Consider the following 20,771-nt stretch of genomic DNA (forward strand, 5'->3'; position numbering starts at 1 on the left):
TTTATTCTTGTGATGACAAAAGCTGAATTTTGGTGAAGATGCATGATTAATTATTACATAATATTATTAATGTTGAAAACAGTATTGAAAAATTGTAGTGTCACTTTTAATCAATTTAATTCATCCTTGCTGGATATAAGAATTAATTACTTTCAAAACACCTGACCACAAACCAGGTTTAAAAAAACCATTGTTAAATAAAATTAACTGTCATTAAACATTTACTGAAATAAAAGTAAAAAAAACCTTGCCAATATTTCTCCGTTTAAGTATGAAATGATAAAATAAATCAAATAAAAACTTAATGAAAACTGTATAGACATACTTTAAAAAAACAAATATTAAAAAAGACAAAAACAACAAAATTACTAAAACATTAAAACTGAAATTGAATGAATACAGAAAATATAAAAGATGTCATTGACACCCTTCACAAGGAGGGTAAGCCACAAACATTCATTGCCAAAGAAGCTGGCTGTTCACAGAGTGCTGTATCCAAGCATGTTAACAGAAAGTTGAGTGGAAGGAAAAAGTGTGGATGAAAAAGATGCACAACCAACCGACATTTCAAAAAATCATTGTTAAATAAAATTAACTGTCATTAAACATTTACTGAAATAAAAGTAAAAAAAAACCTTGCCAATATTTCTCCGTTTAAGTATGAAATGATAAAATAAATCAAATAAAAACTTAATGAAAACTGTATAGACATACTTTAAAAAAACAAATATTAAAAAAGACAAAAACAACAAAATTACTAAAACATTAAAACTGAAATTGAATGAATACAGAAAATATAAAAGATGTCATTGACACCCTTCACAAGGAGGGTAAGCCACAAACATTCATTGCCAAAGAAGCTGGCTGTTCACAGAGTGCTGTATCCAAGCATGTTAACAGAAAGTTGAGTGGAAGGAAAATTTCACAATTTGAGTTGAATTACTGAAATAAATGAACTTTTCCATGACATTCTAATTTATTGAGATGCACCTGTAAATGATACTAAAATACAGCTATATAGAAATTAGTATATATTAGTTATTTTCTAGCAATAACCATAAAGTACAATGTAAATTATGTAAACATCAAAATATAATGTAAAAAGCTACAATAAGCATGGTTACAATGAGTTTGCAGGTCTAATTAACTAAATTAATCTGAATTCATTAGTCCTACTTTATCACTCAGTAGCTGCTATAGTTAGTTTGGGACTAAATTTTTAGTTCCTACAATTAAAAAAAAAAATTAATTTGCGAAGGGATACTATAAAACTACGAGGGGATTTCTAGCAGCAAATACGCCATACCCCAGTCCTTCTCTTTCTTACGGCGTCTGTCTCTCAGTATCTCGTTGGTGTAAGTAGGTCTCTGTGTCCTCATTCAACTATATTCAGTGTCTCGTGCCCCAGCCGCGCTGCCTGGGCCCTCTGCCGAGGTCTCATTGTGGCATTATGGCCAGTTCTCTGGCAAAGACCCCAGCGCCAGTGTCAAAGAATGCCTGGCTTTGCCCCACTTATAGGGGAGAATGATTTGCAGTCCGGTCCAATGACCAAATGTACCCTGGGGTATCAGTGTGATGGAGGACGGCTGGGAAGATGATACCACAGCTGAAAACTGAACAGGGATGATCACATCATCAGAATCATCAGAGTTTACAGTCAACATACTTGTGGGAATACAGCTTAATTCATCAGAATCAATACAAATGGTCTATACTATATTTGTTTTTATTTTAGTTCATTATTTGTCTGACCTTAAATATAATTTTTTAGTTATTATTATTTATTTATTTTGATTAAATATAATAGCAATAATTCTAATAATAATTATTGTACCTAAACAATGTGTCTTTCACCTTAAATATCATTTTTAAATACATTATTATTATTATTATTATTTAATAATAATAATAATGATGATAATAATAATTTATGGTGTTTTATTTCTTGTACCTAAACAAAAATTTTGTTTTATAGATCATCAAGAACATAAAATATTAGGCTGTATGACTACAATATAAATTATCCCATCCCAAAGTATTTTAAATCCATTCACTGTTGAGTTTCTTTTTGTTTAATATTTGCACATATATTGTTGTGTAATTGTTTGATTTTCCCCTTCTTTTCATCAATTGTATCTCACTCTTTACCGCATTATGTATTATTTATTGTAGTATATGTTTTGGGGGGAAATGCCCTCGACAGTCATGCTAATAAATCTTCACCTTAGCCAGGATATGGGCTATATGAGCGCCTTTTATCTTATTAGCGAGTCAAAGAACGCGGACTCAACTGATTCGTTTAAAAACAGCGAATCGTTCACGATGGTGAACGAAATGCTTCGTTCATTCAAAAACACCAAACGGAAACGTGACAAATAATTATCATTACTAATATTTTAACAAGACTAACTAAATATGATACATGCCGGTCAAAATTAAATAAATAAATACGATATAAACTCACAATTCATTTAACTCGAGTTTATATCTCGCAATTCAGAATTCACTGAATAATAATTTAAAAAAAAAAGGTAATTGCGACTTTTTTTCACAGAATTGTGAGATATAAACTTGCAATTGCGAGTTATAAAGTCAGAATTGCTAGATATAAACTCGAGTTAAAGTCCAATTTTGAGGGGGGGGGATGTTCTCAGAATTGCGAGTTTATATCACGCAATTCTGAGAAAAAAAGTCAGATTTCTTACTTTATATCTCGCAATTCTGACTTAATAGCTCGCAATTCTGACTTTATATCTCACAATTCTGACTTTATATCTCACAATTCTGACTTTATATCTCACAATTCTGACTTTATATCTCACAATTCTGAGAAAAAAAGTCAGATTTCTGACTTTATAGCTCGCAATTGTGTTCATATCACGCAATTGTGACTTTATATCTCACAATTCTGACTTTATATCTCGCAATTGTGACTTTATATCTCGCAATTCTGACATTATAGCTCGCAATTCTGACTTTATAGCTCGCAATTCTGACTTTATATCTCACAATTCTGACTTTATAGCTCGCAATTCTGTCGCAATGACCTCTTTTATTTTTTATTCAGTGGTGGAAACGGGCTTCCATACCTTTTGCATTTTTCATCATAACATTTGCAAAAAAAAAAAAACTCGATGCACTCAAGGCCATATTGTACATTTAGTCAATGCGCCTATAGTTGAGTGTCTTTGCATATTTTCTTCTTCTTCTTCTAAGCACATTTCGTTCTTCGAAACAGAACGAGAACGCCACGAGCAGTTGAACGGGTACCGTGGCTTTGTTGTCGCTGCTCTCCTGATTCTACACACTGGGCTTCTTTCATGTCTCCATCCAATGAGAGAAAGCTCGCGCGCGCCGCGGAGGGTGGGATTTCCCACTGCTGTTTGTGTTGCTTTAACAAGGAATGTGAGGGACACACAAAGCCCGAATGATTCTCGGGGCTGTCCACTAACTTTAGGACCTAGCTCGGCTATGGAGCTGTAGTTATTTCGCGCTTTTCCCCCATTAACTGTAACTCTTCGGATCCCAAACTGGCGACCTCACATCTCCAGCTGGCACGCGCAAATCATCTCATAGACCAGATCAAGTTCAAAGGTTTGGACCTTCGATTTTCTCTTGCTTTACGCTGTCATTTCAATCCGCAGTGTCAAAATTGTTGCTATGCATGGAACCTTTCCATGTATTTGCTGAACTTTCAAACGAGCTATTCTAAAAGTCATATGAAGGAATGTTATGAAACTATATGCTTTCAATGAACATGTCATGACTTTATATTACAACGCAGAGGCGGTGAACTCTCACACAAACTCATTGCAAATATGTTATTCTGGCGAAGAAAAAGTGGAAGTGTCATGTAACAACATCAGGGTGGAGGATTAGATGTTATAAGCAGTGGTTTCTAAAGTTGAGGAAATGAGTTTGGCATTTTGTGAATTGTGGACGTGTTGAGTTGACATTGAACACCTCCCTATGGGTGAGAGTATATATATATAGCATGCATATGTTGGGAGAGATGCTTTTGCAGAACTGCATGTCTTTTCCTCGAATACATGGAATCCAGTAGCCTACATTAGTTCACGTGAACAGGCTTCTATAAGTAATACAGGGCCTCTTCCAACCCCTCAGTACTGTAGAACTGACAGCACCAGCCTGTCTAGGTCTCTTTCTGTGCTGGACGCCCTCCTGAGCTCCACGTTTCCACCAGAAGATATGAAGAAAGGGACATGTATGTGCTTCTTTTGTACCAATTGTGTGGCTTGTGTGTGTCTAGAACTTTGGGATCAATGGGTTTGTGTATTAATTACTTTTTTGGCCTTTGTTCTTAATGCATTACATTTTTTTTAGATGGCAAGGACTGCTAAATATGGTGATCCCTTGTGAGGGACCCCTCTCCTAAAATATAAGAGCGCCTATATATTCTCATGTATACTGTATGCAGAACCATTTATACTGTTTGAGAAATACTAAGCTTAAAGGGATTGATACCCCAAAATGAAAAGGATGTCATTATTTACTCAGCCTCATGTTGTTCCAAATCTGTACGAGTTTCTTTCTTCTGCTGAAAACAAAAGAGGATATTTGCTATAGTTGCAGGTAGTCACTGGCTACCAGCAACTGTTCGGTTACCAACATTCTTCAAAATGTCTTCAAAATTTTCATTTTTGGGTAACTGTCTCTCACTCTAATCATGATATTATAAAGACAACATGCTGTTTGCCAAATTAAATAATTGGCTTATTGTCTCTGTCCGTATTGCAAAAGAAATGAAGTTATGTGGAAAATAATTAGTTTGTCTTAAAGTCAGCATCATAACTTTGACATTATGACATTGACTTTTGAACGGGCTTTGTTTGCTTCAAATCCACAAAATGCATCCAAAAAGTTTTTCATTTAAAGTTTGTCCCCTAAAGCGGATTTCAAATTCTGTTACACGTGTTTCATATCTTCTGCTTCTTGTTTTGAACCCTGTGACTTATGGAAAAACTCCCTTTTTTTCTTCTTCTCACTGTTCCTGTACATTCAAGAAGATTTAGCCTGCGAGGGCTGCATAGTCAGCATTTTCCAGGACAAACCTTTTTTTTCATTTTCATTCTCTCCTAATTCTGAAGTATAGCTGCAGTGCAAAACATGTGATATTGTTTACGTTGTTGTATATTGAGTGTGCATTCCTGTGGCTTTCAACCATATGTGTGATTCATGCGGGTCATATTTTCTTCCACCCATGGTTTTGAGTTATCATTTTTACTGTCTAATATCCTCACTGCTGCATTGATAGGAACTAGTGCGATTCCTTTCATCAGTTCTATTTTATTGGCAAAGTACATGTTTAACGTTTTCTGTTTCCTCCATGTTGCCACGATATTAAGGTGTTCTGGGTGCTTGTCAGAATATTGCTGTGCAGTTTCTAAGGTGTTCTGAGTTGTTGCTAGGTGTTTGCTTACTAGTCTCTTTAAAAATGATTGGAATTTTAAAGATTAAAGACCTGTTAAATGGGTAACAAGAAGTTATACGTTTATAAGTTTAAACATTCCCTTACTGTATATTGTGAAAAACATTAATAGATCTAACAAGACAGTTCATGTAATTTTACAGTAAAATACGGTTTAATGTACAGTTTTTTTTATTTTTGATTTTAATTATGTTTTTTCCTATTGTTATCAGTTATGTAGATTTGGGTTTTATGTTACATTAATTAATGTTTATTATTTTATTTTAAAGTCACGTGTGTTACCGTGAATGTGTTTTCTATTTGTGTATATGGCACTGTGTGCTCTTTCTATATATTAGTATTTACCTATAAATTAATATTTAAGGTACAAAATAGATTTTACTTTGGTTAAAGGGATATTTTCACCCAAAAATGTAATCCAACCCTGTATGAGTTTCTTCTTTCTTCTAACCACAAAAGAAGATATTTTGAAGAATGTTGGTCACCAAAGAGTTGACGGTAGCAATTGACCTCAATAGTATTTTTTTTCCCATACTGTGGAAGTCAACCGTCACCTGTTTGGTCACCAACATTATTCAAAATAACGTATTTTGTGTTCAACAGGTGAAAGACACTCATACAGGTTTGGAACAACTTGTGGGTGTGTTTTGGGGTAAACCATCCCTTTAATGAAGTGCATGTCTTTTTACTGAACATTTAGGTTCAGTCCATAAAACTTATATTGTTGCTTCTGTATTTTTACAGTTTTACGGTGAAGTTCTGGTAACCACAGCTGTCGTTTTTACTGTACATTTCACATTTTTACAATGCATATGTTGTGGGTCCCTCGTTCAGTGTAATGCTATGGGATATTCTGTAGCGGTGCTTTAGCAGGCAGCACTAATCATTTGTTAATTCCCCAGAAATATACAGTTTTAATGTATGTAAGGTGCTGTTTACTTAGTATCATTAAAAGCTTTCTTTTCCAAGAAAAATCCTCAGGCAAAATTAAAATGTTACACAGAACTTCCAAAACAGGTTTGGATTGTTCTAACAAAAATGTTTTCCTTTGAAATCTATTTCTTGAAAAACTGCAAAGGCATTTAAAAGGCGTTTGCATAATTGTTAGTCATGTACGTGTAGGTGGTAGCCAGACAGCTTCATCCCATGATCGTGTATTAACATGACAGTGGAATGCCTAGAGCCTGAGATAGTGTCCATATGTGTTCTGCAGATACATGTGTGCCCAACAGAATGTGCGCATACAGGCTGCAAGCATATGCGCTCTATTGTCAACATGCAGTGATAAAGACTTCCATTGAGGCAGATCTTGTGACACAATCACGAGTCAGTGAAAGAATGTCTGAATTACTGAAGAGGGTGAGATGTGGAGCGAGAGACGCACAAGCAAGGTCGTTAAGCATCTGTCTTAGTCTGATTTGTTCTGGTTTGGAATAGGCTATGCAATAGTTGTGAGCAAACATGAAATCAAAATTGAACCCATTTATTTTTTTAATGCACATTCCTGGTGTCAACAATTAATCAGTGCATGCCTGTTGTTCCAAGTAACTGTTTGTCCAAGTGGTAAAAATGTAACATTTCATCAAATTGACTTGGATAAAATGTCCTATTCTTTTTATATCCCATTTCGTTCTGAAATACGTCAGAAAACGAGTTGAGTGACAATAACAACTCGTCGTTGGTCTCAGTTGGTGGACACACACATCAGCAGCTTCAGCTGAGCTCATCTGCTCCTCTTGTTTTGTCTCAGATTGGTGTGTCATGGGATTTAGTTAGTCAGACTGTAATCCAAACATCTCCACCTATCAACAGGACGCAAAAAACACATCCAGTTCAAACTTAGCAGTGGCAACTGGGATGTGAGCTGTTTGTTTCTGAATGACAAGTTTCCCAAAGGGAGTTATGTGAAGAACTTCATATCCAGTGTCAGATGAATTATGTTTATGTTTGATTTCCATTCAAACAGCTGATGGAGGAGACTTTCCACAATCCGTTAATCCATAAGATCAACACTGGCCCATGGAATAATGACAGCATATTCCATGAATGGATGTCCAGCCCCGCACAATCTGACCGGGGGGAATTTATCAGTTGTATTAGCTTATGTAAATGCATTTGTTGTAGATGGAATCCCGGACAGTTTCTGTGATGTGCTTTTAAAGGAATAGTTCATCTAGAAATTAAAATTGACATTGTTTAATCATGCACATGATGCTCCAAACCCATATGACATTCATTTATCTGTAGAGTGCAAAAGGAAACGTTTAGCCGAATGTTCATGCTGCTCTCTTCCATAGAGTGAAAGCATACTAGTCCAGTGTTATTATTATTCACTAAAAGTATTACAAATAATTTTTGTTGGTTGAAATAAAGCTGAAATGAAATAAAATATTACCTACAAAAAATTTGAAATGTTGCCTTGGCTAATAATTGCATTACAATAAGCTGACATACTAAAATTACAAAAAAATCTAAAGCTGAAATAAAAATAAATTAAAGCTAAATATATATATTTTTTAAATGAGATTTTACTACGTAAAATTACTAAAACTTAACATTTAAATGAAATAAAATGAGAGGTAATTTAAGATGAAAAAAAATTAAAACATTAAAACCTTAATAGTAAAATATAAAAAAAATATGATATTATTAAGATATATTAAAATGACACTGACTGACAACATGCTGATTTTATTATAATTAATAATAATTTTGTATTACCGTTTTTAATTACTAAGAGCAGTATCATTCAATTTGTTTCATAATTACAAAAGAGAATTTTAGCCAAATAATTGTTTGAGACAATACATTTGCAATTGAAATAGGTTTTTTCAAGGAATTACCATTCAACACACAAATGTTCATTCATTTCCTCTGTGTAATTTTTTTTCAGTCATATAAAAGATTTTGCTGAACAGCATAGGCAGTTATTGCTGTTCACGATTTATTTATATTTGTGCAAATTAATTCTTGTGTTCATGTAATGGAAAAACATTGGCTGCTTGTCAAAATGCTGGTTTACTAATTAAAAAATACAACTCTTTTGCCATCCAGAGCAAATTGGCCTGTAAATACTGAGTCATACTGCATTGTAAATAGCTGAAAAATATTAAGAGAGAATGGGTTTAATATCTAATATCAATCTCTTTAGTCAAATCCACAGAGTAACTGCATACAGTAAGGAAGGACTCTAATGTGGAGGAATTGGTCAAGCATTTCCATCTGCTTTGTTTAGGCTGCAGTTTGTCCATGTGGAGAAAGCGTGCTCATTTTCATACAGCTCCGCGTGTAACAGTCAACACTGTGCCCCTCACAAAGCACATTCTGTTCTAGTTTCACAGGATCGGCCCCTGTGCAAAGCAAAGTACGGACCCCAGCTAAACAGTTGAACTTCAGCTTCCAGAGAATGGCTGTATTTTTTTAGTGGTTGTGTGCAAAAATGTTTGCATATAACAGTATCATGCAATGTCACCAACGTGCCAAGTTATGTTCCCTGCTATTAGTTGAAAGAGTCAAACGAGAGGCCCATACCGGGGTGTGTGATGATGAAATATCTGAGACTGATTTGAGTGTTAAAGCTTTAAAACATATGGCAGTTCTCAAAAGTCTCTCATGCTCTCTCTTGTAAAATGGAAATAGTATAAAAGCATAAAGCCATAGTATGTTTTTTTTTTTCAGAGATGTGTGGAACAGAATGCAATGGTAAAACCTTCTAAACTGATTATGTATGTCATGCCATTGCATGTGTAAAACAGTCTCGTTTTCATCTCTGGAGTTATATTACATTTGTAATCAATTTTTGCAGACAAAAGTAATTAAAATCGGTCAAGAGGCTGTATAGTGCATAGTTTCACTGGAAATGAAAGGTCAAGTGCATTTCATACTGCAAATGACGTAGGTCGTTCTGGGTATCCTGTGCATAAAGTTCACACTCTCTTAACTTTAAATAATAATGTAAATGAAAGAAAATAAGTAAATAAATGTTAAATACTTTAGGGTTGGTAAGATGTTATATTATTTCTGAATGAAGTATCTTATGCTCACCAAGGTTACAATTATTTGATTAAAATACAGTAAAATTGTGAAATATTATAAAAATTTTAAATAACTGTTTTCTGTTTGAATATATTTAAAAATGTATATTAATTATTTGATGCAAAGCTGAATTTTCAGCTTCATTACTCCAGTCTTCAATGCCACATGATCCTTCAGAAATCCTTCTAATAGAAACCAGTCTCAAGAAACATTTCTGATTATCAAGGTTGAAAACAGTTGTTCTAACTTTTTTAGTGGAAACTATGATCTTTTGTTCAAGCATAGAAAGAACAGAATTTATTTAAAATCGTTATTGTCGCTTTTGATTAATTAAATATATTCTTGCTGCACTCTTGCTGAATAAAAGTATTAACTTAAAACAAACAAACAAATAAAGAATCCTGTTTTGCTATATTCTTCCTGTGTTATGTTTTCCATATTGTTGAGCCTGTGGAGTTTATAGTAATATTAATACATTTCAAGAATTTTTTTAGCACTGTGTTCCAAGTTACCAATGTAAAATCTGGGTCTTGAAGCAAAAGCACTTATTCAAGGGGTTTTCAGCAGTAAACCAGCTTTCTTTTCACTGCATATGGGTCAGATCTTCATTGTGTCTGTGTGTGTGTGTGTGTGTGTCTCTCTGCAGTGTTTCCTGCGTGGCGGGGGGCTGGAGAGGGTCATGGTTGGGGCTGGGCTCAGTGTGTGAGGTGGGGGGAAGGGGGAGGGGGCCCATCCCGGGGTCTGGAGTGTCCGCTGTGGTGCGTCCTGTGTCGAGGAGGCAAGGAGAGACTCAAGCAGGCCTGTCAGAGAGGGAGGGGAGTGCTGCATCTCCCCGCAGATATGCTGAGCCTCAGACTTCCGCAGCTCTTTGACATCCACCAGGTGCCAAAGGTGAGGAAGGGAGTATCTGTTTGACGTGCAAAGAGAGCGTTTGAAACCATTTATTGTTGCAGTTCAGTTCCCCTTTAAGGGAAATCCCTGGGAAATCCTGCATGTACTTAAAAGTTACAGGCCAAGTAAGCTGGATCAGACGGTGCAAGCCACAGATTTCAGTTCTGCAAAATCTTTCTTAAAGAAATTCCAGCACAGTTTCAGTACGATTACATCAGATGAATGAATTGCATTCAGAATATTAAAGCAATAGCTCACTTAAACATACATGTTCATACCTTAATGTTATTCTAAACCCATGTGACTTTCTTATTTGGAACACAAAAGATGAGGTTTAGAAGAATGTTTTAGTAGTATACTATAATGATATTTAAAGGGTTACTCCACCCCAAAAAGAAAATTTTGTCATTAATCACTTACCCCCATGTCGTTCTAAACCCATAAAAGCTTCATTCGTCACTCTTCTGAACACAATTTAAGATATTTTGGATGAAAACCGGGAGGCTTGTGACTGTCCCATTAACTGCCAAGTAAATTACACTGTCAAGGCCCAGAAAAGTATGAAAGACATCATCAGAATAGTCCATCTGCCGTCAGTGGTTCAACAGTAACGTTATGAAGCGACGAGAATACTTTTTCTGAGCAAAAACAACGACTTTATTCAACAATTCGTCTCTTCATGGATAGTGTGACTTTTTCATTTATTAAAGGGGTCATATGATGCTTTTTTTAAAGATCATTATTTTGTGTATTTGGTGTATCAGAATATGTTGACATGCTTTAATGTTCAAAAAACACATTATTTTTCAAATACTGTACATTATTGTAGGTCCTCTATGCCCCGCCTCTCTCAAACGCTTCGTTTTCTACAAAGTCCCTCCTTCCGACAAGCGCAGTCTGCTCTGATTGGCCAGCTGACCCAGTGCATTGTGATTGGCTGAACACCGCAAGCACTTGTCGGAAATGTAACGCTCCTTACCATAATCGCCAGCTTCAGCTTTCAAAATAAATGTAAAGACGGAGCCCGAAAGGGGAACAGAGTCTCGTGACAGACACAGTGATGAAGCTGGTATGTGTTTGCAGTACACAAGCCACCGTTAAGACGGTTGTGACCCTGTCTCTTCCTCTCTCTCTCACACACACACACACACATGATGTGCAAAACTCTGCATTTGAACAGTCAATAGCAATACTTAAACTAATAACAAAACATTAGCTGATTCAGAAGTGCCAGTTTGTGATAGCAAAGTCAGAATGACCTCCTCTCCTAGGTTCACGAAACGGTCGTCCATAAAATGCATTGCTGTTCTGTTGTAAATAATCTTAAAGATTCCTAAATGCATCTACTTTCGGAAGGCCAAATAAAATGCTTTTGCTTTCGCCTAGAAACACACAGCGTCTCCCTGACATGCTGCTTCAACACTAACTGCGGTTACTGAAACCACGCCTTCTTTCTTTGCGTGCACATTTGGGCCGCATTATGCAAATATTCCCACATAGTGAGGTAGATATGTGGGGGCGTGTTAGAACGAGCCGTTTTAGGGGGGCGGGGCAGAGTCTTAACTTTGATAAAGAATATCTCTTTGGTTTTGAGACTTTAGTCTTTGCAACTTCAGGGATCTTATCTATGCACAATCAGCTTGTAACACTCCAAAGAGAAAGGAAAACTTGAAATCGCATCATATGACCCCTTTAAGATATTCTGGTGAACAGGATAGGTGAATATTGCTGCTTATCAATAATTATTTTTTATATTTGTGCATATGAATTCTTTATGGTACTCATTTATTTTGCATTGGCTGCACTGTCAACATGTAGCATGCGTTGTCAAAATGTATCACACATTTTGATTAGTATGCCGTACTGTAAGGGTGAGGTAATGACATATTTCTTGACAGTGTCTTGCCTTGTCATGATTCTTTACAATGTAAAGTATAATCAAGTTGGCTGTACAAGTCATTTTAACCTAAATTAAATTCAACTGACTTAAAAAATCAAGTTGAATCTTGTAGAACTTAAAAATGTTGAAATTGGTTAAATTAGTTTGATAAATTAAAATAATGGAAACATATATGACGCCGTGATTTATTGATGGAGTTGTTTTTTTACAGTGTAGATGTAATTGCATGTATTTTAGACGTCCATGTGCATCTTTGCAGGTGTTTCGAGAGGACGGCATCATGTCCGGGTACCGTCATCCCAGGAGCTCAGCCCTGGACTGCATTCTCAGCAGTTTTCAAATGACCAACGAGACGGTCAATATCTGGACCCACTTCCTGCCGACCTGGTAAAGCGCCCAGTTAAACATGTGATTCCTTTTTAGTGCCAAACTAGTAGGTTGTCAGCTTTGAAGCTTTGGTTGAACTGCTTCATTATGCAATCAGGATCGAGCTTATGGGCAGACACTTTTATGCAATATCAGATTTTACAAGCACTAAACACATTACTTGAAAAGTATATTAGTGTTATGTCAGTACAGGGCAGTATGACCTAAATCTTGTTTTGGTATATTTCACATTATTGTTATTAACAAAAATGCTTTTTCTATTAAATAACCTTGTGGTAATATTAAGGTTCATTAAATATTTTACAAATTAATTGTACTTCATTAATTGGTAATGGTACTGCTTTGACTATTTTCTTATTTATTAATTTGTTGAATAGAAACCAGAAGATTATTATTCATAATGCATGATAAATGCGACATCAGGTGCAGAAACAACATCACACGATGAAACGTTTGAGTTGAAAAAAAATATTTTTATCTATTTATATAATATAATACAAGATAAAGATAAAGTTATATTTAAAATACATGAATATATAGAATATATTATATAAAACTATATTATACACTTAAAATGCATAATAAATAAATAAATAAAAACTAATCAAAAATATTTTATGCTCTAAGTCATTTGATCACAAATGCAGTAAAAAGAGTAATACTGTGAAATCATATGATTTTAAAATAACTAATCTAACTAATAACTAATAAAATCATTTATTCCTGTGATGCAAAGCTGAATTTTCAGCATCATTACTCCAGTCTTCAGTGTCACACGATCCTTCAGAAATCATTCTAATATGCTGATTTGCTGCTCAAGAAACATTATTACATTATTATTATCGATGATGTTGAAAACAGTTCAGCTGCTTTTAATATTTTTGTAGCATTTTTTTTTTCGGGTTTCTATGACTGGAAAGTTTAAAAGAACCGCATTTATTTGAAATATAATTTTTTTGCAACATTATAAATGTCTTTACTGACACTTTTGATCAATTTAATGCTAAATAAACCTGCTAATTTCTTTGAATGGTAGTGAACTCTGTTATTCAGAGTCGTGCACTACATGAACGTTCCTCACACAAAACATAATTTCCGCGTGTATGACCTGAGCTGTGCTGTTCTAGGTACTTCCTGTGGCGGTTCAGCGTGCTGTGCTCCTCTCTGGACTTCCTGATGGACAGCTACACCTGGCCGCTGCTCGTCTACATGCTTCTGATCTGCCTGTACCCCTTCACCTCCAGCTGCGCTCACACCTTCAGCACCATGTCGGCCGAGGCTCGTCACATCTGCTACTTCTTCGACTACGGCGCGCTCAGCCTCTACAGTCTCGGTACGTTGCGGTTCTCACGGCCGATTCTGTCCTGTTTGTTTGGAGTGACACTTCACTGTGAACTCTATTGGCCGGTAGATAAGCACATTATCATCATTACACTGACACAGTGGCCATTCTTATCAAATATTTTCTATTTAAAGGGGTCACATGATGTTGCTAAAAAGAACATTATTTTGTGTATTTGGTGTAATTAAATATATTTATGTTTATTAAACACATTATTTTCCACATACTGTACATTATTGTTTCTCCTCTATGCCCTGCCTTTCTGAAACGTGTCGATTTTTACAAAGCTCATCGGTCTGAAAAGCGAGGTGTGCTGTGATTGGCCAGCTATCCAGTGCGTTATGATTGGGCGAATACCTCAAGCGTGTGACGGAAATGTTACGCCCTTACCATACTGTGATGATGCCCTGTCAGGCCGGAGCGATGATTCAAAAACATGAAAACCCTTTTTTTTTTGCATGAACATTTGGACGGCGTTATGCAAATCTTCCCACATCGTGACGTAGACATGTGGGGGCGTGTTAGAACGAGCCGTTTTAGGGGGGGCCTGGCTGACTCTTAACTTTTATAAAGAATATCTCTTTGGATTTGAGACTTTAGTCTTTGCAACTTTACAGATCTTCTTTATGCACCAAGAGCTTGTAACACTCCAAAGAGAAAGGAAAAATTGAAATCGCATCATATGACCCCTTTAAACATCAGTGTCGTGCAGGTTTAGTCATGCATATCTAGAGTTTTGACTAAAAACCTCACCTATGGTTCACACTGCAGCTACGTAGAAAGAGAGCAGAAGACTGTAAAGCCTCCTACCATACATTTTGTGTCATATCCTCAGCAAAAATGATGAGACATTTTTTAACACGCAAAAAAAACATTTTAATGCTGTTCTAGATGATCTTATGAAAAAGTGACCCATTTTACCTGACTTTATACTACTAAGTGCCTCAAACAAAGCTTTCGAAATATACAAAAGTCAACTACATTCTACTACTTAGAATGATTTGATGCCACTAACCTGGCAAAATTAGTTCTTCATCAAAAGCATGATTTTTAACCAAATGTTAGAAGAAAACCTAAACATTAAAAAGAAAAATTAAAAATTATGCCTTGTCAATTGAAGCACAAAAATTATTAAAACTTAAACTAAAATAAAAAACTAAATATTTTAAAAACAAAAAGCATAAAACTTACAAAAGGACTAAAACTTAAACTAAAATGAATATGAAAAATATAAAATAAAAGCCCATTCAAAATATTAATAAATACTGTAATAGCATATAAATAAGTCTTAAATAATTCAGCATTAATTTCCATTTTATGTATTAAAGGGGTGGTTGATTGCGATTTCACTTTTTTAACGTTAGTTAGTGTGTAATGTTGCTGTTTGATCATAAACAATATCTGCAAAGTTACGAAGCTGAAAGTTCAATGCAAACGGAGATATCGTCTTTTAAAATTCTGGCAGTTTAATGCCTACAAAAACGACTGGTAAGGGACTACAACGAGTTACTTCCCAGGTCCCTCGCCCTGCTCTGCACACGCTCTGCATCTCTCTCTCTCCCTCTTTCTCTCTCTCTCATTCAGATCATCAGCTCAGTGAATACACTTATTTTCACATAGCTATGAGAATCGTTATACATGGACGCGCGTGCGGTTGCCGAACTGCATTAAAGCTTTAATCAGAATAAAACCATATATTAAAAGCTAACAGAAACAGTAGCATTTACAAATAACAGCGTATCTAAAAGTATGAGACAACAACAAACAAAAATCTTAGGCCTACCATTAAAAGCCGTGCTTGCACAGGTTCTGCGCGATCCTCTTCACTAATATCCTCTGCGTCTCAATCCGGCTCAAATTGATAAGCAATATAGACGACGTCATTGTTTACAATACAACCCGAGCACACATTTACTAAGTCTGCGATTACAGGAGCTAATGCAGATGTCATTTCAAAGCCAGACTCTGAATAATAGGGAGTTCATTATATAAATTGAGTCCCTCTCACACACAGACCTTTGTTCGTTTTGCCCTTATTCCTGGTTGCACAAAAGGTTTCAGTCATTTTAATAAATACATTATTTACAAAAGTGCTTAACTGGTTGTATATATATATATATATTTATTTATTTATTTTTAAATGAGGGAGCATTTTCCTGTGTTTTACTAGTTTGCAGTATGGTAAGATGCTATTTTGAACATATCTAAAAAAAGATTCTTTTTTTTTTTTTTACATTTTATGATTTTATTATTAATATTATTGTATATTATTTATTTCAAAATATATTATGTCTATAACAAATATATTTTAAGTGAGGGTGCACTTTTCTGTCTTTTGTAACAGGTTCGTAGAGTTGCAGTTCCCACATGAGATTCTTTTTTTTTTTTACATTTTATGATTTTATTATTAATATTATTGTATATTATTTATTTCAAAATATATTATGTCTATAACAAATATATTTTAAGTGAGGGTGCACTTTTCTGTCTTTTGTAACAGGTTCGTAGAGTTGCAGTTCCCACATAAAAGTAAAATCTTGCGAACAGCCGCGTTTGTCGTCCCCTTCCTCTTTGATAGCTTCCCACTGTTCTACCGCGTAAGTACGGACACACTTCACTGCGCATGCAAATTAGCCAGTTGTGTATGCACATTGTGTACACTGCAGATATGAATGCACTCTTCTCTTCCGCATGTGTGTCTGTAGCTGCTGTCGTGCTGTTGGGGGAGCTGTAGTCCCAGTCAAGCTCTGGCCAGCCACTCTTACCATCTGTTCTTTGCGTTCCTCACATGCTTCCTGTTTGCATCTCACCTCCCCGAGAGACTGGCTCCTGGACGCTTCGACTACATCGGTACCTCATTTTATTGATTTTACAGTCATCTTTGTTTAGTTCTCAATGGCTCACACCGGTTCTTTTGTTCTTTGTTCTTTTGACCACTTTTTCCTCTTCCAAGGTCACAGTCACCAGCTCTTTCACATATGTGCGGTGGTGGGCACACATTTCCAGATGGAGGCAGTGTTGACAGACATGGCATCTCGCAAAGATTGGCTGACGTCGCACTCCTCTTTACCTTCGTTTCCGGCCACCTTGGGGGTCCTCGTGCTGGGCGTCCTGCTCAACCTGGGCATCATTGGCATCTTTAGCGCCGGTTTACCACGAACACCTCGCCAAAGCACTTCGGCCCACCTTCATCAGGAGTAACAAGCTTTCTTGATCACTCCACACCTCACTGTGCACCTTTCTGGACATTTGCGCACTTATACAGTCACTTTCACTGATATATAAGCCTTGATACTTATGTACTAAGAAGATAAACGTTTATGCTATTCGAGATCGTTTATTCTAGTTAATTTTATACTCACGGTTTATTATCCCAGCCGAAAACCCTAATGATAATCGCGACCTTTCAGGAGTTATTTGATTAGATTTTTTAGTCATCGATATGAAAGGTTGAGGGTTGAATGACGCTAATATTGATTTTTACAGGATATATTCTAACATAGCTTTGGGGTTTTTTATGAACATAATATGATGTTTGTGTCACTACATATTCATGTTGTGTAATATTAACTGGAAAATGATTACGTAGCATTAATCAGGGATTTTATATTTGCATTAATATCATCATGAGTAACATCATTAATATGATTAATCCAATTTTATGATGTGTTGCATAATCAAAATATTCAAAAATGATGGTGGGTATCATATCTAAAATGACATGCGGGTGGGTGAAGCTATGCTTGTATTTGTAATGTCCCTTTTTATTATGATTTGGATTTAATGGAACACCTTTGAATAATCTCACAGGTTCAGTAACTAATCAATTAAGGGCTGTTTTTAGAAAAATATTTCCACTTTTACTTGAGCTCGTCTAAACATCATTCTCCTACTAATATGAATATGGGGCTGCACTGGAGTCCTTCACTCTGGTTTTGAGTTATGTGTCATATCTGTGGTATTGTTTTGTTCATTGCAGGTTTATGGCGTACAATACACTCTGTTTATATTGATACACAAGGTTTTTCTATTTAATTGCATTTTGTCAATGCACTTGTGGATCCAGTGCAAACTCGAAATAGGTTTTGTGTTCATGTATTTAGTTACGTTCTGTTCTTAAACCAGAAATCGAAGCTAATCGTTGCGTATGGCTAAGCTGTTAACCTCTGTCTCTCATTTTGTCTGTTTGTTTCGTCTGACCTTACGGTGCAGGACAGGTACGTTGGCTTGTAATTCAGTGCAATTAATGCTGCATAAAGGCAGTATTTTTGCGGAACCTTTTCTAACAAGCTCCAAAGATCGGTCACTTGGTGGTAATGATATTTTAATTGGTGTATATGAAAGGGATCTTGGGTTAAAAAGGAAAAGTAGGTGCTTCAGTGGTTAGTGGCGGAAAGATTCTGCATTTCTCCAAATGCCTATTTGTAGTACGACAGCAGAAATTCTGGCTCACCGTTTGGTGTAAGTAGGTGTGTGTTCTTCCAGCTCCAGCTCTGATGGAGTCTGTTCTTCTACTCAAAGAGGTTTAGATGTGAATGTGACTGGTCACAACAGTAGTTTGTGCACTAGATTTAAATGAAACGTAAAAGGTTTTGGATTCCCAATCCCTGTGTGTTTGTTGGCCCAAATGAATGTATTGCAGTTTTGAAAACTGTGTTTTAAAGCACCATTTAATGTTACAAAGTAGCATTTAAAATTACCAAGGAAATTGAAATTATTTAATTTTTGCTTTTAAATGTGCCAGAATTTTTTTTTTTTACTATAATGCTTCCCTTTAATAATTGAAATATGCAATCATTATCGCAATGCCTTTTATTTGCCATTGTCAATTTTGAAATATTTTTGTAACAAATGTGAAAAATATGTAAGTGCCTAGAATTAAACTGACTCATTGTTCACTACAGTGTTTGTCCAGCTGTTGTGGTATCATTGAATACAGAGCGATTACGCAAATAGCATTATTGGCTTAACACAAAAGTGTATGAGCCAATTCTGTTCCTGTAATTTTCTTGTGTAACATGTTTTTATTAGTAAGAGTGTTTCTTTGCAATATGCTGAAGATTTGAAGCATCATCCTTTGACCTCTTTTGGGATTTGGTCCACAACCCTCGATCTAGTTAGAGTTCAGGATTTTATTTATTTATTTTTTCAAATTGTTGTCTAAATATGTACATCAAGTCTTTATTACCTCATATTAATAACTTAATTATAAATTATGTAATTAAATTATATAAATTTATTAGATTAAATAAAACTATTAGATATTTGTACCTTAAAGTGTTCACTTGGAAAGTCGTGGAAATGAATGTAAATTTCTATAATCAATATAAAGGTTTATAGATATTATAGGTGCAATCCTAATTTGTGTGTGTGTGTGTCTGTGTCTGTGTGTGTGTGTGTGTGTGTGCGCGTTTTTGTGACAAATGAGGACATAAATTTGTATAATGACAAAGGTATGACAGGTATTACAAGGAGAAGGTGACTTTTCAGGACATTACCCCGTGTCCCCACTTTTCAAAACGCTTATAAATCACACAGAATGGAGTGTATTGAAAATCTGAAATAGCACAAAGTTTTCTGTGAGGGGTAGGTTTAGGGGTAGGGTTGGTGTAGGGCAATAGAATATACGGTCTGTACAGTATAAAAACCATTACGCCTATGGGATGTCCCCACTTTTCACAAAAACAAACCTGTGTGTGTGTGTGTGTGTCCAATTCAAAAAATTAAACAATCGGATAACTTCAGAAGACTTGTAATATTGCATAGATTATTTGGCTCGATAAGCGCCATTGTCCACATATGTTTTACGGAAACCGTTTGTATCATCATTCCTCCTGAAGTCCAACTGAAAATAACGATAGGTTATTTCAATACGACATAGCAGTTTGGAACGAGATGAGGGTGAGTAACTAATGACTATCCCTTTAATTGTGCATCACTAGTCATTTTAGCGTCTGAGGCAGGAATGCATCGACTGCCTGGAAAAGAGGGTGAAATGGAATAGTGGTCCAGACACAAATGACCCGTGAGAATTGAGTGTAGGCACCGCAGAAACAGTGATACCATTACCCAGAATGCATTTCAGTCCTCTGGAGTCTCTGTGCTGAGATTTCAGGCAAAATAAATGCGTGGAAGCGATAGCAAGGCCTTCTTTATTTCAGATATACTGTATGTGTGATAAGTGTTTGGCGTCCTTGTTTTTTCAGCACAGTGTCGTGAATAGCTAATTTGTTGTCGAAGATTCCACATTTCTAATTTACAGACTGAGACTATGAAACATTGGGCTTTTCAGGCTGCTGTACAGCATGTTCATGGTTTGCATCTATGTTGTAATCTGAGGTTTCAACTTCACCTCCATCTGTCACTTTCTACCAGCTCTTCTGTCCATCTGTTGATGGTTTCTGTAAAGATCCTCTTTATCCATCATCACCGCTGCCCAGTTATTTGCACTCTCATCTGTATTTTTTTGTTTATTTTACATTTAAAAGACATTTACATTTAAAACATTTATACAATTAAAGGGCTAGTTCACCCCAAAATGAAAATTCTGTCACCATTTACTCATTTCATGTCATTCCAAGCCTGTATGACTTTATTTCTTCTGCAGAACACAAAAGAAGATATTTTGAAGAATGTTGGTCACCAAACAGTTTCGAGTCCCATCGACTCCCATAGTATGGACAGAAAATACTATGGAAGTCAGTGGGACCTGAAACTGTTTTATGATGGTGTTTTTAATTTAAATGTGTATAGGATGATTAGTGACC

The 20,771-nt window shown here is 35.7% G+C and overlaps 1 protein-coding gene across 1 annotated transcript; it reads left to right on the plus strand.

The window, feature by feature from the left end:
* Window positions 1-3,468: 3,468 nt before the first annotated feature.
* Window positions 3,469-18,833, plus strand: LOC107592520 (progestin and adipoQ receptor family member 6-like). The gene is made up of 7 exons (XM_016282052.1): window positions 3,469-3,594; window positions 10,131-10,375; window positions 12,535-12,662; window positions 13,790-14,005; window positions 16,505-16,601; window positions 16,710-16,854; window positions 16,958-18,833. The coding sequence occupies exons 2-7, from the start codon at window positions 10,325-10,327 to the stop codon at window positions 17,203-17,205; spliced, it is 885 nt and encodes a 294-aa protein (XP_016137538.1). The 5' UTR covers window positions 3,469-3,594; window positions 10,131-10,324; the 3' UTR covers window positions 17,206-18,833.
* Window positions 18,834-20,771: the final 1,938 nt, after the last annotated feature.

Source organism: Sinocyclocheilus grahami, unplaced genomic scaffold (assembly GCF_001515645.1).
Source record: "Sinocyclocheilus grahami isolate Dianchi unplaced genomic scaffold, SAMN03320097.WGS_v1.1 scaffold153.1, whole genome shotgun sequence".
Lineage (NCBI taxonomy): Eukaryota > Metazoa > Chordata > Actinopteri > Cypriniformes > Cyprinidae > Sinocyclocheilus > Sinocyclocheilus grahami.

Excerpts from the sequence above, each read along its gene's own strand:
- LOC107592520 (XM_016282052.1), top strand. The coding sequence starts at position 10,325 with ATGCTGAGCCTCAGACTTCCGCAGCTCTTTGACATCCACCAGGTGCCA. Across the intron at positions 10,376-12,534 it reads ACATCCACCAGGTGCCAAAG|GTGTTTCGAGAGGACGGCAT; the intron begins GTGAGGAAGGGA and ends GCATCTTTGCAG. Across the intron at positions 16,602-16,709 it reads GCTTCCCACTGTTCTACCGC|CTGCTGTCGTGCTGTTGGGG; the intron begins GTAAGTACGGAC and ends GTGTGTCTGTAG.